A 21,184-nucleotide genomic window follows, 5' to 3' on the forward strand; every position below is an offset into this window, starting at 1 on the left:
CATCGCCTGAAAGACGCACATCGCCGTCTGCTGACTGGAGGGAAACGCAGTTGAGGATCATATTTTATTTTCAGACAACGATTATTTTACATGCATGTAATTAAATAATACTATCATATTGAGACATACAAAGACCTGAATGTGTTGATTGATTAGTGCGAATAAAAAATGTTTACTACAGCACATTTAAGGCAGTTTCATTCAGTCAAACTAAATCTAAATAAGTAGGCAGCTACTGTAGGTCTATACTGCTCCTACATGGTGTTACAATACATCATGTAGATGTATATAATGAACAGACTAGGTCTATACTGCTCCTACATGGTGTAACAATACATCATGTAGATGTATATAATGAACAGACAAGGTCTATACTGCTCCTACATGGTGTAACAATACATCATGTAGATGTATATAATGAACAGATTAGGTCTATACTGCTCCTACATGGTGTAACAATACATCATGTAGATGTATATAATGAACAGACTAGGTCTATACTGCTCCTACATGGTGTAACAATACATCATGTAGATGTATATAATGAACAGACTAGGTCTATACTGCTCCTACATGGTGTAACAATACATCATGTAGATGTATATAATGAACAGATTAGGTCTATACTGCTCCTACATGGTGTAACAATACATCATGTAGATGTATGTAATGAACAGACTAGGTCTATACTGCTCCTACATGGTGTAACAATACATCATGTAGATGTATGTAATGAACAGACTAGGTCTATAGTGCTCCTACATGGTGTAGCAATATATCACGTGGGGCTTTCAAGGCAGTGCTGTTGGTGTGACGTATTATCTACTGGACGGAACGCTTCTTTCAACAGCAGCAACAGGTTCTTCATAAACAGCTCGTCAGCCACCTCGGTAGCTTGCTAGCCAAAATAGCCGAACCAATAAAGCTCTTTAGACGCTTTCGTGTATATTAGCCACTGTGTTTTAAACCCACTTCTGTCGTCTAGTTAGTTATCCGTTTTAATTTCATATTTACGGTGTTGTTGTTATTATTCAGCTAGCGGACTGGTTAAGTTAGCATTAGCCTAGCTAGCTAACATATCCGACCATGAGCTCACTAAACTACTGTCCTCCTGCTAAAGAAGAGGTCTGCTGGACGGAGAAAGAGGGTCTGTGGCTGAACGTTGTCGTGAAAGAGGAGGAGGAAGAGGAGGCTGTTACCGTGAAAGAAGACAAAGAAGTTTCAGTTAAAGAAGAGGAAGACGCGTTCAGAGTGAAAGAGGAGGGGGAGATGTCTGTCACATTGGAAGAAGAGGATGAAACTGGATATCTGGGCCCGGTTTCCCAAACGCATCTTATGGCATCCAATGGTTCTAACGATGAACGGTCCCTGATTAACACTAGTAAGTACTGTCTTAAAAACAGAGGCACAAACTCTGCAGTTGTTGAACTGATGTGTGGTGTTACAGGGGAAATATGCAATATCTACATCCATATTTAGACTTTAAAATGTTTTATTTATAGCCATTTATTCTTGAAGAATATAACACATGCCTCATGAGCTTAGTCCAACTGTTGTACACCGTAAGAACCCCAAATAAGCTTTTTTTACTCCAATGTTTAGAAACAATGTAAATCAACACTGTATAGCCTCAACATGGTTAAAACTATAATGTTGATATCATTGATGGTCAGTCCTTGCATCCATAGGTCTGTCTATGAATTTGAGAGTGGTTTAATTTCTCCAGCCCCATCATCTTATTACCAAAACAGTGGTGGAATGACAGCCCTGTTATTGTTTGTACTGCAGATCGGTTGATTTGATTGTGTGGCTTTTTTAAAGGGGCAACCTAGGATTTAAACAGCAACAAAATGTCAGCCCTGAGACTTGGTTTGGTAAACAGCTGAGGAATGGGGGCTGGAGAAATGTAACCACTCTCTCAAATTCATAAAGAAAGCTATTGTAGCAACTGTAACCCAAAACCTAGTTCAGACATCATGGCGTAACAGTTAAGGTGTTGGCTTGACAGTCGCTGGACCCAGGTTTGAGTCCAGCTCAGGGCTACCCCCTAAATTTACTACACTATGAATACAAGGACTGGCCATCCATAAGGTCAAAATGATAGTTTTAAACAAGATTAAGGCTATACAGTGCTTGTTGACAAACACTGGCGTTGTATGAGCTTATGTTTTGGTTTCTGGTGGGGTAATACAGTTTAAACATTTGAGGCATTTATAAGTTATATTCTTCAAGAATCAATGGTTATATAGTAAATGGGTCTTTCTATAACTGCCAGTGTAGATTTCCTGTGGGGGTCAAATTGTTAGAGCTGTTAAGTCATTAGCTGTGTTAGAATACTCATACTAACCGTGCTATTTGTGATGTGAATTGAGTATGTAGTATGCTTATTGGTAATAAATTCGCTCTGGCTATCTACTCTGATTTCAGAGCACTCTTGTCTGAGTACCAGAGAGCAGAATAATGAATTTACTGAATCAAATCAAATTTATATAGCCCTTCGTACATCAGCTGATATCTCAAAGTGCTGTACAGAAACCCAGCCTAAAACCCCAAACAGCAAGCAATGCATGTGAAAGAAGCACGGTGGCTAGGAAAAACTCCCTAGGAAAAACTCCCTAGAAAGGCCAAAAACCTAGGAAGAAACCTAGAGAGGAACCAGGCTATGAGGGGTGGCCAGTCCTCTTCTGGCTGTGCCGGGTGGATATTATAACAGCACATGGTCAAGATGTTCAAATGTTCATAAATGACCAGCATGGTCAAATAATAATAATCATAGTAGTTGTCGAGGGTGCAACAAGCACGTCCGGTGAACAGGTCAGGGTTCCATAGCCGCAGGCAGAACAGTTGAAACTGGAGCAGCAGCATGGCCAGGTGGACTGGGGACAGCAAAGAGTCATCATGCCAGGTAGTCCTGAGGCATGGTCCTAGGGCTCAGGTCCTCCGAGAGAAAGAAAGAAAGAGAAAGAGAGAATTAGAGAGAGCATATTTAAATTCACACAGGACACCGGATAAGACAAGAGAAATACTCCAGATGTGACATACTGACCCTAGCCCCCCGACACAAACTACTGCAGCATAAATACTGGAGGCTGAGACAGGAGGGATCAGAAGACACTGTGGCCCCATCCGATGATACCCCCGGACAGGGCCAAACAGGCAGGATATAACCCCACCCACTTTGCCAAAGCACAGCCCCCACACCACTAGAGGGATGTCTCCAACCACCAACTTACCGTCCTAAGACAAGGCCGAGTAAAGCCCACAAAGATCTCCGCCACGGCACAACCCAAGGGGGGGGGCAACCCAGACAGGAAGACCACGTCAGTGACTCAACCCTCCCATGGACAGCATGGAAGAACACCAGTAAGCCAGTGACTCAGCCCCTGTAATAGGGTTAGAGGCAGAGAATCCAAGTGGAGAGAGGGGAACCGACAAGGCAGAGACAGCAAGGGCGGTTCGTTGCTACAGCCTTTCCGTTCACCTTCACACTCCTGGGCCAGACTATACTTAATCATAGGACCTACTGAAGAGATAAGTCTTCAGTAAAGACTTAAAGGTTGAGACTGAGTCTGCGTCTCTCACATGGGTAGGCAGACCATTCCATAAAAATGGAGCTCTATAGGAGAAAGCCCTACGTCCAGCCGTTTGCTTAGAAATTCTAGGGACAATTAGGAGGCCTGCGTCTTGTGACCGTAGCGTACGTGTAGGTATGTACGGCAGGACCAAATCGGAAAGATGGGTAGGAGCAAGCCCATGTAATGCTTTGTAGGTTAGCAGTAAAACCTTGAAATCAGCCCTTGCCTTAACAGGAAGCCAGTGTAGGGAGGCTAGCACTGGAGTAATATGATCACATTTTTTGGTTCTAGTCAGGATTCTAGCAGCCGTATTTAGCACTAACTGAAGTTTGTTTAGTGCTTTATCCGGGTAGCGGGAAAGTAGAGCATTGCAGTAGTCCAGCCTAGAAGTAACAAAAGCATGGATTAACTTTTCTGCATCATTTTTGGACAGAAAGTTTCTGATTTTTGCAATGTTACGTAGATGGAAAAAAGCTGTCCTTGAAACAGTCTTGATATGTCCTTCAAAAGAGAGATCAGGGTCCAGAGTAACGCCGAGGTCCTTCACAGTTTTATTTGAGACGACTGTACAACCATCCAGATTAATTGTCAGATTCAACAGAAGATCTCTTTGTTTCTTGGGACCTAGAACAAGCATCTCTGTTTTGTCCGAGTTTAAAAGTAGAAAGTTTGCAGCCATCCACTTCTTTATGTCTGAAACACAGGCTTCTAGCGAGGGCAATTTTGGGGCTTCACCATGTTTCATTGAAATGTACAGATGTGTGTCGTCCGCATAGCAGTGAAATTTAACATTGTTTTCGAATTACATCCCGAAGAGGTAAAATATATAGTGAAAACAATAGTGGTCCTAAAACGGAACCTTGAGGAACACCGAAATGTACAATTGATTTGTCAGAGGACAAACTGATATCTTTCCGACAGATAAGATCTAAACCAGGCCAGAACTTGTCCATGTAGACCAATTTGGGTTTCCAATCTCTCCAAAAGATTGTGGTGGTCGATGGTATCAAAAGCAGCACTAAGATCTAGGAGCACGAGGACAGATGCAGAGCCTCGGTCTGACGTCATTAAAAGGTCATTTACCACCTTCACAAGTGCAGTCTCAGTGCTATGATGGGGTCTAAAACAAGACTGAAGCGTTTCGTATACATCGTTTGTCTTCAGGAAGGCAGTGAATTGCTGCGCAACAGCTTTTTCTAAAATTTTGGAGAGGAATGGAAGATTCGACATAGGCCGATAGTTTTTTATAATTTCTGGGTCAAGATTCGGCTTTTTCAATAGAGGCTTTATTACTGCCACTTTTAGTGAGCTTGGTACACATCCGGTGGATAGAGAGACGTTTATTATGTTCAACATAGGAGGGCCAAGCACAGGAAGCAGCTCTTTCAGTAGTTTAGTTGGAATAGGGTCCAGTATGCAACTTGAGGGTTTAGAGGCCATGATTATTTTCATCATTGTGTCAAGAGATATAGTACTAAAACACTTTAGTATCTCCCTTGATCCTAGGTCCTGGCAGAGTTGTGCAGACTCAGGACAATGGAGCTTTGGGGGAATACGCAGATTTAAAGAGGAGTCCGTAATTTGCTTTCTAATGATCATGATCTTTTCCTCAAAGAAGTTCATAAATGTATTACTGCTGAAGTGAAAGCCATCCTCCATTTGCGAATGCTGCTTTTTAGTTAGCTTTGCGACAGTATCAAAAATACATTTCGGATTGTTCTTATTTTCCTCAATTAAGTTGGAAAAATAGGATGATCGAGCAGCAGTGAGGGCTCTTCGATACTGCACGGTACTGTCTTTCCAAGCTAGTCGGAAGACTTCCAGTTTGGTGTGGCGCCATTTCCGTTCCAATTTTCTGGAAGCTTGCTTCAGAGCTCGTGTATTTTCTGTATACCAGGGAGCTAGTTTCTTATGACGGATGTTTTTAGTTTTTAGGGGTGCAACTGCATCTAGGGTATTGTGCAAGGTTAAATTGAGTTCCTCGGTTAGGTGGTTAACTGATTTTTGTCCTCTGACGTCCTTGGGTAGGCAGAGGGAGTCTGGAAGGGCATCAAGGAAACTTTGGGTTGTCTGAGAATTTATAGCACGACTTTTAATGCTCGTTGGTTGGGGTCTGAGCAGATTATTTGTTGCAATTGCAAACGCAATAAAATGGTGGTCCGATAATCCAGGATTATGAGGAAAAACATTAAGATCCACAACATTTATTCCATGGGACAAAACTAGGTCCAGAGTATGACTGTGGCAGTGAGTAGGTCCAGAGACATGTTGGACAAAACCCACTGAGTCGATGATGGCTCCGAAAGCCTTTTGGAGTGGGTCTGTGGACTTTTCCATGTGAATGTTAAAGTCACCAAAAATTTGAATATTATCTGCTATGACTACAAGATCCGATAGGAATTCAGGGAACTCAGTGAGGAACACTGCATATGGCCCAGGAGGCCTGTAAACAGTAGCTATAAAAAGTGATTGAGTAGGCTGCATAGATTTCATGACTAGAAGCTCAAAAGACGAAGTCTGTTTTTTTTTTGTAAATTGAAATGTACTATCATAAATGTTAGCAACACCTCCGCCTTTGCCGGATGCACGGGGGGTATGGTCACTAGTGTAACCAGGGGGTGAGGCCTCATTTAACACAGTAAATTCATCAGGCTTAAGCCATGTTTCAGTCAGGCCAATCACATCAAGATTATGATCAGTGATTAGTTCATTGACTATAACTGCCTTGGAAGTGAGGGATCTAACATTAAGTAACCCAATTTTGAGATGTGAGGTATCACAATCTCTTTCAATAATGGCAGGAATGGAGGAGGTCTTTATACTAGTGAGATTGCTAAAGCGAACACCGCCATCTTTCATTTTGCCCAAACTAGATCGAGGCACAGTCACGGTCTCAATGGGGAAAGCTGAGCTGACTACACTGACTGTGCTAGTGGCAGACTCCACTAAACTAGCAGGCTGGCTAACAGCCTGCTGCCTGGCCTGCACCCTATTTCATTGTGGAGCTGGAGGAGTTAGAGCCCTGTCTATGTTCGTAGATAAGATGAGAGCACCCCTCCAGCTAGGATGGAGTCCGTCACTCCTCAACAGGCCAGGCTTGGTCCTGTTTGTGGGTGAGTCCCAGAAAGAGGGCCAATTATCTACAAATTCTATCTTTTGGGAGGGGCAGAACACAGTTTTCAACCAGCGATTGAGTTGTGAGACTCTGCTGTAGATCTCATCACTCCCCCTAACTGGGAGGGGGCCAGAGACAATTAATCGATGCCGACACATCTTTCTAGCTGATTTACACGCTGAAGCTATGTTGCGCTTGGTGACCTCTGACTGTTTCATCCTAACATCGTTGGTGCCGACGTGGATAACAATATCTCTATACTCTCTACACTTGCCAGTTTTAGCTTTAGCCAGCACCGTCTTTAGATTAGCCTTAACGTCGGTAGCCCTGCCCCCTGGTAAACAGTGTATGATCACTGGATGATTCGTTTTAAGTCTAATACTGCGGGTAATGGAGTCGCCAATGACTAGGGTTTTCAATTTGTCAGAGCTAATGGTGGGAGCCGTCGGCGTCTCAGACCCCACAACGGGAGGAGTAGAGAACTGAGAAGTTTCGGCCTCCGACTCGCTTAATGGGGAGAACCGGTTGAAAGTTTCTGTCGGCTGAATAAGCGACACCGGTTGAGCATTCCTACAGCGTTTCCCTCCAGAAGCCATGAGAAAGTTGTCCGGGTGCGGGGACCGTGCGAGGGGGTTTATACTAACGTTACTATCTGTACTTACTGGTGGCACAGACGCTGTTTCATCCTTTCCTACACTGAAATTACCCTTGCCTAACGATTGCGTCTGAAGCTGGGCTTGCAGCACAGCTATCCTTGCCGTAAGGCGATCGTTCTCCTGTATATTATAAGTACAACGACTGCAATTAGAAGGCATCATGTTAATGTTACTTAGCTTCGGCTGTTTGAAGTCCTGACGAACCATGTCCAGATAAAACCTCCGGGGTGAAAAAGTTAAAAAGTTGAGTGAGGGAAAAACTAAGAATATACGGTAATGAAAAAGTAAAAACCGTGAGGTAGTCAGGTAGCAAAGTAAGATCGGCAACAAAACGCACAGCAGCATGTAAACAAGTCTGAAAGTTGTGACCGGAAAGTCTACACTTGGTTATGTAAAAAAACTAGCGCTCAACACCCGTTGAATATGTCCAGGTGTCAGTAAACGTAGGCCAAAAAAAGCATAATTTAAATGTTTTCCAGCAGCACAGTTACAGTCACTCTGGACAACATGAAAACTGCATAACCAGCTCTGCTAGGGCGAGTAAAATGGTCAGAGTCTCATTTGTGTCTGGAAGTAGCTAGCAAGTTAAGGTGAGAACGGTCAAATCAACCCAACTCCTCGGCCGGAGCGGCCAGTGGCTCCGAGAGCGAAACGGGCTGAATTTATAAACGGACAATCTGACAACGGGCTGAATTTATGAAGCACTCTGGTATTCAAGATTGAATTTAAAAACACACCCGAAGTCGTAAAATGTTTAACTAGTAATGTGTTATGCTAACTAACTAGCTAGCAAGAGGTTGCATAGCAACAGCATAAACTTCCGGTAGACAGGAAAAGAGCGCTCAACTGAAAGGATACGGTTCGGTTACAGTTTACTACAATTAACTAATAGTATGTAGTATATACTCATTAAGTATGTAGTTACAGTATGTTAGTATGGGTATTCAAACACAGCTATTCGCCTTTTTTCTATTTATTTTCAATGCCATTACATTAAAGGCGAAACATACCTACATTTATGAATTGTTTGAAACCTTTGTTTTAAACCCTTCTCAAAGCTGATGCCTTCCCGGATTTGTAATTTTTTTAAATCATAAAACACTACTTGACTTTCCTTGTATTTATGGCAGTTTAGTTCCCTTAAGGGTCAGTCAACTTTGGTACAACATACTATGGGGAGTCGCCACTTCGGTTGAAGGATCTAAAATCACACCTGAAAAGGCCAATGAAATCCGCGCCTGGCTGGAAGTCCCGCCTTCCACAGATGATGAGCGTCAGGCTCGGATTCATTCCTTCAATTATTCCGCTCTTCACCTCGGTGTTAACAGGAACAATTCATGCTACTAAAACATACAATTGTAACACGAGACTGTCTTACGTGGGCCAACTAAACTGACCCTTAGTGGTAGAGCGTGATCACCCCCTGGATTTTGTGTGGTTCTCATAGTTTCCTAATCACAATGTCCTGGCTTTAACAATGAGTAATATGGCTAAAAATGAGACCTAGACAATGAAAGTTGAGACCGAGGTAAAGTTGGATTTATATTCACACATTCAGATATTTAACAGACATTGGTCAACAGCGATTTAAAATTGTAAAAATCAATAACTAATTAATTGATTGTCACAAAAACATCAAACTAGGTATGATTTATTCTATAAATGTCTAGCATACTTTTACAAGTAATTTTCCATCCAAGTTGTCAGACCCCGGTGGCCTGAAGGAGAACCTCACACTCTAGGAGCTCAGATGCAATAATTTAATAACCTAATAACCAACGTTTCCACAGACAAGCTGTCTTCATCACAGTATAATGACAAACACTGCAGGTAACTGGTTTATATTGTGTCAAAGGACACACACAGGTATCTGTAATCATGTCTGAGTGTGGCCTGATATCATTGGTTCATTTACAGATATAAATAGAACATATAAAACATAAATGGATAGCATACGGTCATAGATACAATTTGGCTCCATAGACCTACAAACATTTACAATGAATAGCAATATTCCAATAATGGCTACGTTGAGACAGACGGGAGCAAAGGTCTTTAAATTAAAGATCCAGGCAGCCTCTTGTTTTTAACAATAAATTGTCGAGGTCACCCCCTCTCCTAGGGAGGGTGATGTGTTCGATGCCGATATAATGTAGGGACGAAATCAAGGGGTTCACTTCCAAAAAGTTCTAAGATAAATAACTGCCTTAGTGGTGCACGTGATAACACCTTTGATTGGGATCTGTTTCCCTGTTTGGGGGTGTTTGAAGGATCTACATTTATAAGTGCCATTGCATTGAGCGCAGCCATTACACTTGTAGTTTCCATCCGGGAGAGGTGCAAATAGACATTGTGCAGGAATATTGTGGGGTGGTAAATCAGAGTTTACCAATTGATCTCTGAGATTTCTGCTCAGTGAGAATACGACCAAGGGAGGGTCTGAAAACACATTACCGATACTGTCATCGTATCTTATGTGCCAATGTTTGTGAACGATTCCCTTCATTTGTTCACAGCACTTTGAATAGCAGGTAGTAAGAATGCAAGAATGCTTGGTTTTTGCGAGACTGTCCTTGAAAGAGAAAATGTCTTGATTTTTGTACCCCCTCTCCTCTGTCAAAATCTTAATGTTTTTTTGTAAATTATTTTTATTCGAGAGTGTCAGGTTCTCCTTTTCTTTTCCAAGTGTTCTACTCTGCTAGCCAGCACCTCTCCTAAACAGGTGTTCTACTCTGCTAGCCAGCACCTCTCCTAAACAGGTGTTCTACTCTGCTAGCCAGCACCTCTCCTAAACAGGTGTTCTACTCTGCTAGCCAGCACCTCTCCTAAACAGGTGTTCTACTCTGCTAGCCAGCACCTCTCCTAAACAGGTGTTCTACTCTGCTAGCCAGCACCTCTCCTAAACAGGTGTTCTACTCTGCTAGCCAGCACCTCTCCTAAACAGGTGTTCTACTCTGCTAGCCAGCACCTCTCCTAAACAGGTGTTCTACTCTGCTAGCCAGCACCTCTCCTAAACAGGTGTTCTACTCTGCTAGCCAGCACCTCTCCTAAACAGGTGTTCTACTCTGCTAGCCAGCACCTCTCCTAAACAGGTGTTCTACTCTGCTAGCCAGCACCTCTCCTAAACAGGTGTTCTACTCTGCTAGCCAGCACCTCTCCTAAACAGGTGTTCTACTCTGCTAGCCAGCACCTCTCCTAAACAGGTGTTCTACTCTGCTAGCCAGCACCTCTCCTAAACAGGTGTTCTACTCTGCTAGCCAGCACCTCTCCTAAACAGGTGTTCTACTCTGCTAGCCAGCACCTCCACTGAACAGGTGTTCTACTCTGAAGGAGGGAAACGAGGTATAACACCTGATTGGCCCCGCCCGTTCCTGGGTCTGTGAAGAGCGATATTAAATTTAAGGAACAAATCTGAGCTTCACTTGTGCTTGTAGTTCTGACCATGCACTAATATTTAACAAGTAATATAACCTAACAATTTCACAACAACTACCTTATACACACAAGTGTAAAGGAATGAATACGAATATGTACATACAAATATATAAATGAGTGATGGCCGAACGGCATAGGCGGTAGATGGTATAGAGTACAGTATATACATATGAGATGAGTAATGTAGGGTTTGAGAACATTATATAAAGTGGCATTGTTTCAAGTGGCTAGTGATACAATTAATTACATCAAGATGGCAAGATGCAGTAGATGGTATAGCGTACAGTATATACATATGAGATGAGTAATGTAGGGTAAGTAAACGTTATATAATATAAAGTGGCTAGTGATAAATTTTGTGGACATTGAGTGTGAGGTTATTTTCCTGACACCACACTCCGAGGGCCCTCACCTCCTCCCTGTAGGCCGTCTCATTGTTGTTAGTTATCAAGCCTACCACTGTAGTGTCGTCTGCAAACTTGATGATTGAGTTGGATGCGTGCATGGCCACGCAGTCGTGGGTGAACAGGGAGTACAGAAGAGGGCTGAGAACGCACCCTTGTGGGGACCCAGTGTTGAGTATCAGCGGGGTGGAGATGTTGTTACCTACCCTCACCACCTGGGGGCGGCCCATCAGGAAGTCCAGGACCCAGTTGCACAGGGCGGGGTCGAGACCCAGGGTCTCGAGCTTAATGACGAGTTTGGAGGGTACTATGGTGTTAAATGCTGAGCTGTAATCGATGAACAGCATTCTTACATAGGTATTCCTCTTGTCCAGATGGGTTAGGGCAGTGTGCAATGTGATGGCGATTGCGTCATCTGTGGACCTATTGAGGCGGTAAACAAATTGGAGTGGGTCTAGGGTGTCAGGTAGGGTGGAGGCGATATGGTCCTTGACTAGTCTCTCAAAGGACTTCATGATGACGGAAGTGAGTGCTATAGGGCGGTAGTCATTTAGCTCAGTTACTTTAGCTTTCTTGGGAACAGGAACAATGGTGGCCCTCTTGAAGTATGTGGGGACAGCAGACTGGGATAGGGAGACATTGAATATGTCCGTAAACACACCAGCCAGCTGGTCTGCGCATGCTCTGAGGACGCAGCCGGGGATGCCGTCTGGGCCTGCAGCCTTGCGAGGGTTAAAACGTTTAACCTCTCTGGGGTATGTGGGACGGTAGCGTCCCACTTGCCAACAGCCAGTGAAATAGCAGAGCGCCAAATTCAAAACAACAAAAATCTCATAAACACAGGATATTGGATAGACAATCCCTTAACCTGTTGGGGTTAGGGGGCAGTATTTGCACGGCCGGATAAAAAACGTACCCGTTTTAAACTGGTTACTACTCTTGCCCAGAAACGAGAATATGCATATAATTAGTAGATTTAGATAGAAAACACTCTGAAGTTTCTAAAAGTGTTTGAATGATGTCTATGAGTATAACAGAACTCATATGGCAGGCGAAAACCTGAGAAAAATCCAACCAGGAAGTGGGAATTCTCAAGTTTGTAGTTTAACCTCCCTGGGCAAGGTGGGATGCAGTGTCACAGCCCTAGTCAACAGCCAGTGGAATCGTAATTTCTCAAACATATGACTATTTTACACCATTTTAAAGACAAGACTCTCGTTAATCTAACCACACTGTCCGATTTCATATCCTAGCTTCTGGGCCTGAGTAGCAGGCAGTTTACTACGGGCACGCTTTTCATCCGGATGTGAAAATACTGCCCCCTACCCCAAAGAAATTAAATGTTTTACTCACGTTGGCTATAGTGAAGGAGAGCCCGCAGGTTTTGGTAGCTGGCCGTGTCAGTGGCACTGTATTGTCCTCAAAGCGAGCAAAAAAGTTGTTTAGTCTGTCTGGAAGCAAGGCATCGTGATCTGCGACGGGGCTGGTTTTTCTTTTGTAGTCCGTGATTGACTGTAGACCCTGCCACATACCTCTCGTGTCTGAGCCATTGAATTGCGACTCCACTTTGTCTCTGTACTGACGCTTAGCTTGTTTGATTTAATAGTATGTTGTTCCTAGTTTCCCTCATTCTGTGAACAGTAGTTATAGTCATAACGTGTGGATTTAATAGTATGTTGTACCTAGTTTCCTTCCTTCAGGGAACAGTAGTTATAGTCATAACGTTAAGCTTGTCATATGATGAACTTCAACTTAAATACTGGATCTTGCTGTCGGACAGTTTGTTGTATTCAGATCTCTGAAATGCACTCTAACTACGTAACATTTAGTGTCTCCTTATGTTACGCTGGGTTAACAGTTTTCATGGGCACAGAAATCCTAAATCATTTCAGAGTTTGCTAAATCCTATGGTTCTAAGCGAGTCACCTTAACTTTATTGACAACACACGAATGGATACTGTCATTAATGTTGTTCTTCAATAATTACACTTAATTCTTAACTTCTTACATCTAGGGTTTCCGATAGCGGAACCTTGTTCCGCCAGCGGGACCCTAGCCAACAGCCAATGGGATCGCATGGCGCGAAATACAAAAACAACTAAAATACCACAATTCAATTTTCTCAAACAATAAACTATTTTACACCATTTTAAAGATAAGACTCTCGTTAATCTAACCACATTGTCCGATTTCAAAAAGGCTTTACAGCAAAAGCAAAACCATTAAATTATGTTAGGAGAGTACATAGACACAAATAATCACACAGCCATTTTTCAAGCAAGGGTATATGTCACAGAAACCGAAAACACAGCTAAATTATGCACTAACCTTTGACGATCTTCATCAGATGACACTCCTAGGACATTATGTTACACAATACATGTATGTTTTGTTCGATAAAGTTCATATTTATATCCAAAAACAGCATTTTACATTAGCGCTTGATGTTCAGAAATTGTATTTCCCACCAAAGAATTCCGGTGAATTTACATTAATACTCATCATAAACGTTGACAAAATACATAACAATTATTTTAAGAATTATAGATAGACTACTCCTTTATGCAACCGCTGTGTCAGATTTTAAAATAGCTTTACGGAGAAAGCACATTTTTCAATATTCTGAGTACATAGCTCAGCCATCACGGCTAGCTATTCAGACACCCGCCAACTTGGGGGTCACCTAAACTCAGAATTAGTATTAGAAATATTGTATTACCTTTTCTGATCTTTGTCAGAATGCACACCCAGGACTGCTACTTCCACAAGAAATTTTGTTTTTGTTCGAAATAATCCATAGTTATGTCCAAATGCCTCCGTTTTGTTCGTGCGTTCAGGTCACTATCCAAAGGGTAACGCGTGAGCGCAATTCGAGACACAAAAAGTCAAATTGTTCCATTACCGTACTTAGAAGCATGTCAAACGCTGTTTAAAATCAATTTTTATTGTATTTTTAATGTAAAATTGCGATAATATTCCAACCGGACAATAGTGTATTCATTCAAGCAGGAAAAGAAAAAACAGCGTGCTCTCGTGACCACGCAGATCCAATCTCTTTGTCCTCAGGCAGACCACTCAGTAACTGAGCTCCTATTATCTGCCCAGGGACAGGAGAAGGCTCAATCCACTTTCTGAAGGATTTAGACAGCCAATGGAAGCCTTAGAAAGTGCAACGTGACAGCACAGATACTGTAGTTTCGAAAGGGACTAGAAAGAACTACATTTCTCAGATCATTCACTTCCTGGTTGACTGTTTCTGAGGTTTTTGCCTGCCATATGAGTTCTGTTATACTCAGACACCATTCAAACTGTTTTAGAAACTTCCGAGTGTTTTCTATCCAAATCTACTAATAATTTGCAAATATTTGACTCTGGGCCCAAGAAGTAGGCCGTTTAATTTGGGTACCTTTTTCATCCGGCCGTGAAAATACTGCCTCCTATAGCGAAGAGGTTAATTCTGTAGCTGTTTAGTTAGTTACATTTTCAACTATCATCAGCTGATCCAGGAAATCATTTTCTGCATGCCAGTCAAATGGCAAACATCACGACATCCAACAACAACCAATGTGCTTCTTCATTCATTACTCTGGTAAAGACAGTTATGCCGTGCTCCACGTTGGATCCAACATCCCTAACAAATTGATGTTTATAATGTGTTATTGTCTACTTCATTTACAGTAGGGTCTCGTTAGTCTGTCTGGACACAGAGATACTTAGCTCATAATGTGTAGAGAACTGTTCCTTGATGGGTAGGCTATTGTACAATACACAGAGCTATTTTCCTTTATTCAGGACATTTAGAATGGCAACACATTACAGAGTAGCCTAGTGGGATTATTGACAAAATTATCTGGTGATCAGGTTATGAAATGTCATGACAAAGACATTTTAGTTTCCATGTTTCACCTGAAATATTAAATGATTTATAATCCTAGGTCTATGTTGTTAGGTGAAGTTATGGGTCCTACAGTAGGTCTATGTTATTGTTCGGTGAGATTATAGACCATTTTGGCATACACTTAGTGGACAAACCCTCATTTGAGGGTCTATAATCTCACCTAACAATAACATAGACCTAGTCATTTTTAAATATAAAGTAGTACACTGATGGAAAACTAGCCAATTAGCATTTTACTGGTTGAAGTGGTTTTTAAATATAAAGTAGTACATTTTCGACAATAACACAAACATTAAATTAAATCAGGACATTCAAACGAGCCTTACAATTATAATCCAAAGTAGTATCAAATGATAATAATAATCATAATCAACCTGGAAATGGAGGCTATTTTTGCTGTCAGCCTATGAGAACTCTCCTGAGTTTTCCCCCACGGTGGTGAATTAGTGAATAGACACATAGCTTAATGTGAGTTTCCTTGAGTAGCACTCCTGATCTTGCGCTGATAGTGCGCTGTAATATTCAGAACACATTGTGGAAACTAATCTTTGCTCACCATTTTTTAAATATATATATTTTTTTCACCCCTTTTTTCTCCCCAATTGGTAGTTACAGTCTTGTCTCATCGCTGCAACTCCCGTACGGCTTCTGGAGAGGCGAAGGTCGAGAGCCATGCGTCCTCCGAAACACAACCCAACCGAGCCGCACTGCTTCTTGACACAATGCCCATCCAACCCGGAAGCCAGCAGCACCAATGTGTCCGAGGAAACACCTGGCGACCTGGTCAGCGTGCACTGCGCCCGGCCCGCCACAGGAGTTGCTAGTGCGCGATGAGACAAGGATATCCCTGACCGGCCAAACCCTTCTCTAACCCGGGACGACGCTGGGCTAATTGTGCGTCGCCCCATGGGCCTCCCGGTCGCAGCCAGCTGCGACAGAGCCTGGACTCGAACCCAGAATCTCTTGTGGCACAGCTAGCACTGCGATGCAGGGCCTTAGACCACTGCGCCACTCGGGAGGCCCTTGCTCACCATTTTTGCTCCAGGCAGATATAGTACATCCTTAATTAGCGGTTTCCTCATTAGCAGGGAGGAGTTTCTACAACCAAATTGTGTGCGCATCGCCCTTGTCGCACAGAAAGGGGCCTATATTGGATACCAAAAGTTGCCTGGCACACTGCTTAGGAGTTCAACACCTTTTACTTATTTCTAGTTACTACTAATGTGAAAACAAGACTAAATATGACTATTGTTGCTCACTTGACTGTCTTAAGACAACCTCTCTAGGGTAGGTGGGCTGAAATCGTCCCACCTACTCAACAGCCAGTGGAATCCCGTGGTGCGTTATTCAAATACCTTAGAAATGCTATTACTTCAATTTCTCAAACATATGACTATTTTACACCATTTTTAAAGACAAGACTCTAGTTAATCTAACCACACTGTCCGATTTCAAAAAGCCTTTACAACGAAAGCAAAACATTAGATTATGTCAGCAGAGTACCCAGCCAGAAATAATCAGACACCCATTTTTCAAGCTAGCATATAATGTCACATAAACCCAAACCACAGCTAAATGCAGCACTAACCTTTGATGATCTTCATCAGATGACAATCCTAGGACATTATGTTATACAATACATGCATGTTTTGTTCAATCAAGTTCATATTTATATCAAAAACCAGCTTTTTACATTAGCATGTGACCTTCAGAACTAGCATACCCACCGCAAACTTCCGGTGAATTTACTAAATTACTCATGATAAACGTTCACAAAAAACATAACAATTATTTTAAGAATTATAGATACAGAACTCCTTTATGCAATCGCTATGTCCGATTTTAAAATAGCTTTTCGGTGAAAGCACATTTTGCAATATTCTGAGTAGATAGCCAAGCCATCACGGGCTAGCTATTTAGACACCCACCAAGTTTAGCCCTCACCAAAGTCAGATTTACTATAAGAAAAATGTTATTACCTTTGCTGTTCTTCGTCAGAATGCACTCCCAGGACTTCTACTTCAATAACAAATGTTGGTTTGGTTCAAAATAATCCATAGTTATGTTCAAATATCCTCTGTTTTGTTAGTGCGTTCAAGACACTATCCGAAGGGTGACGCGTTTCGTGACAAAAAAATTCTAAATATTCCATTACCGTACTTCGAAGCATGTCAACCGCTGTTTAAAATCAATTTCTATGCTATTTTTCTCGTAAAAAAGCGATAATATTCCGACCGGGAAACCCTGTTTACGTTGAAAGACAGAGAAAATAAAAACATGGTGTCGCCTCGTGCACGCGCCTCAGTCTCATTGTCCTCTGATCGACCACCATCCAAATGCGCTAATGTTTTTCAGCCAGGGCCTGCAAAGACATCATTCAGTGGTTTGCCACCTTCTGAGAGCCTATGGGAGCCGTAGGAAGTGTCACGTTACAGCAGAGATCCTCAGTTTTCAATAAAGAGAGTGTAGAAGCCCAATAAATGGTCAGAGACAGCACTTCCTGTAAGGAATCTTCTCAGGTTTTTGCCTGCCATATGAGTTCTGTTATACTCACAGACACCATTCAAACAGTTTTAGAAACTTTAGGGTGTTTTCTATCCAAAGCCAATAATTATATGCATATTCTAGTTTCTGGGCAGTAGTAATAACCAGATTAAATCGGGTACGTTTTTTATCCGGCCGTGCAAATACTGCCCCCTACCCTAGAGAGGTTAAGACAATTGTCAAGTAATTTTAACATTCATTACAGACGTCAATTGTTGTACAGTATCATGGCTACGCTGTTGGCATCACCTTTTTCAGTGGATTTTTGCTGTTCTGGGCCTTTAAAACCATCTGACTTGTTCACACAGGAGAGAGACGTGACTATCGTGGATCCTCTGGGGAGCCTCAACAGCATGATGCTGACGAGGCAGAGAAGCGTCTCTCCACATCAGAACACCTCAAACACCAGCAGAGAACCACAGGGAATAAATCTATCTGCTGCTCTGAATGTGGGAAACGTTGCAAATCTTCATCAGAACTTAAAATACACCAGCGAACACACACAGGAGAGAAATCTCACCACTGTTTTGATTGTGGGAAGAGTTACTTAAGATTAAAATCACTACAAGTACACCTGAGAATTCACAATGGAGAGAAACCTTACAGCTGTGATCAATGTGGGAAGAGTTTTACTACATCTAGCTATCTGATTATACACCAGAGAACACATACAGGAGAGAAACCGTACAGCTGTACTCAATGTGGGAAGAGTTTTACTCAGTCAAGCAACCTGTTATCACATCAGAGGACACACACAGGAGAGAAACCTTTTAGTTGTAATCAATGTGTGAAAAGTTTTATTACATCTAGAGAACTGACTGAACACCAGAGAACACACACAGGAGAGAAACCTTATAGCTGTGATCAATGTGGGAAGAGTTTTATTTCATCTAGCCATCTGACTAGACACCAGCGAGTACACACAGGAGAGAAACGATTCCACTGTTCAGATTGTGGAAAAAGATTCTCAACTTCACAGAATTTGAAGAAGCACCAGAAAACACACACAGGAGAGAAATCTTATAGCTGTGATCAATGTGGGAAGACTTTTACTCAGTCAAGCTCCCTGAAATCCTACCGTAAACTACACACAGAAGAGAAACCTTTTAGCTGTGATCAATGTGGTTAGAGTTTTACTACATCTAGCTATCTGACTGTACACCAGCGGAGACACACAGTAGAGAAACCTTATAGCTGTGTTCAATGTGGGAAGAGAAACTCTGATAAAAGTTATCTGATCAAACATCAGAAAATACATATATGAAGGAGTTGTTTCATGATATCAATGTCACAATGTACAATGTTTTAACATTGTAGAAGGAGTATTTTAATCATGTCACAATGTAGAACCCTAAACGTTTTCCCCCTGTTCTATGATTTCAACATGATATGGATATTAGCCTCAGGGGGAAAATCCAGGCTCTGAAATGAAAGAGTTACTATTTATGAGATTTAACAAAAAGTGACTAACAAAAAAAGAGCTGTGTTACACTTACCACATTGGTCACTTGAATCAAAACGCAAACTTCAAAATGTAGCTAGCTGTTTTCTACAAATTGTCCTCTAACCAGGGATGTACACATTACTCCCAGATTCCGTGTGGTTTTTGAGCTGTTAGTTTTAACAGGACGTGCAACTTCATCTCCTTCCTGTCACACAATTGATTTCAACATGATATCGATGAGTTATGACAAATAAGTGTTGTGTTCCTTTGTTTAGAGACCCCTACATTTAAATGCATCACTCCAAAATGTAGCTGACTGTCTTCTGCAGGTTGTCCTCTAACCAGTGAGGTAAAATATATCTCCCATTTCCATGTGTTTTTTTGTTGTTGTTAGTTTTCTGATTTCCCAATTTAATTGATATCAGTGATTTATTGCTACTTGTCAAAACAACAGCGTTTCTGGTGCTAGTGCAGTTTATAAGGTGCTTGTTTAAAAAAAAATATATATGATTATTGTGGCAGATGTTTGTGTATATAGCCCCTTTTATGTTTAGGTTTTCTGCATATTGGTTATTGATTTGGACACGTTAAAACTGTGTTTGACATTGGGGCTATCCCACCTAGCAACATTTCATTGAAAAGAGTTGAAAAGAAGACTAATATATGTCCGGCTGTAGTTGAAAGTGTAATTATTGTTTTTTTCAATGATGTCATTGTAAATAAGAATTTGTTCTGACAGTGATGACCTACCGGGGAACAGTGGGTTAACTGCCATGTTCAGTTGCAGAACAACAGATTTTGACCTTGTCAGCTCGTGGATTCAATCCAGCAACCTTTCGGTTACTGTTACATGAAGGTTAAAATAAATAAATAAATACACATGGACGCAGTATAATAAATTGGTCTATAATCAATTTTATTAACAATCCTACATCACTCCAGTATTTCTTTGCAACATTCAAATGCTAATTGTCTTTATTCCACTACTGAAGAAGCATGACTAAAATCACCTCATATTTCAAACATTCAGCCTGACAAAAGATACATTTTATTAATCCATGCCTCACCGTTAAGTTAATTATTGCCAATACACATTAACAAAGGGGTGTATATTTGGTTTTGATATTTCATATTTACAATTTATGTAACATTTAGTAATTATTATTATTGTAACCAACTGACAATTTTTGGGTAGAAATTATATTGACATTGTTGCCCTGCTTTTAGAATATCAGGGTTCATTCTCAGATGTGTCAAACCAAATGTACTAGAGCATGACATTGGGGACTGGGCCCGATCCAACAACATGCCTATCGAGTGAACCCTGAGAAGAGAGAGAAGCTCTGCAGTGAGGTGGAAAGTTACTACGGATATTGCAGGAGTTTCCTCTTGAAATTAGACATGTCCGTGGTAAGGACAACTTGGAAGCTGAAATTCTCAATGGCAGTCAAAAATGTTTTGTGTTTAGCCAATGCGTTGCCATGGATCCCAAATTATTTTGACTGCACGTTTTTCTGTATTGGAGATGAGTTTTGAGGTTGGACTTTAGCACGTCTAGCTCGTTAGCAGCTTCTAGCTCGTTAGCACGTAGGACGCACTGATTGGTGTCACCTCGTTAGTCAGTATGTGTTACACCTGTGCTGGCTTGTCCATCTCGTTAGTGGGAAGGTGTTTCACCTGAGCTGGTCCAGGTTCTATTTAAGAGTGTCTGGCCCAGTGCTCCAGTTGTCTTGATACATGTGGAGAGTCAACACCTTTAGTTGCTCCACCTTTTTGGTTTGCATCCTGTCTTTAAGTTTGGTGTGGGTTTTTATTTTGTTTGCCTCTTCTTGGCAAGGGGCACCTGTACTTACTAATGTATTTACTTAAGTATTCAGACCCTTTGCTATGAGACTTGAGATTGAGCTCATGTAACAGTGTAGGTTCCGTCCCTCTCTTCGCCCCAACCTGGGCTCGAACCAGGGACCCTTGCACACATCAACAACTGACACCCCACGAAGCATCGTTACCCATCGCGCCACAAAAGCCGCGGCCCTTGCAACGCAAGGGGAACAACCACTTCAGGTCTCAGAGCGAATTACGTCACTGATTGAAACGCTATTAGCGCGCACCA

General features: G+C 41.8%; 1 protein-coding gene across 1 annotated transcript; it reads left to right on the forward strand.

Moving 5' to 3' along the window:
- Positions 1–633: 633 nt before the first annotated feature.
- LOC123733231 (uncharacterized) lies at positions 634–19,970 on the forward strand. The gene is made up of 2 exons (XM_045712674.2): positions 634–1,381; positions 17,936–19,970. Exons 1-2 carry the CDS (start codon positions 1,087–1,089, stop codon positions 18,754–18,756), a joined length of 1,116 nt encoding a protein of 371 aa, XP_045568630.2. The 5' UTR covers positions 634–1,086; the 3' UTR covers positions 18,757–19,970.
- The last annotated feature ends 1,214 nt before the right edge of the window (positions 19,971–21,184 follow it).

Source organism: Salmo salar, chromosome 02, assembly GCF_965601325.2.
Source record: "Salmo salar chromosome 02, fSalSal1, whole genome shotgun sequence".
NCBI lineage: Eukaryota > Metazoa > Chordata > Actinopteri > Salmoniformes > Salmonidae > Salmo > Salmo salar.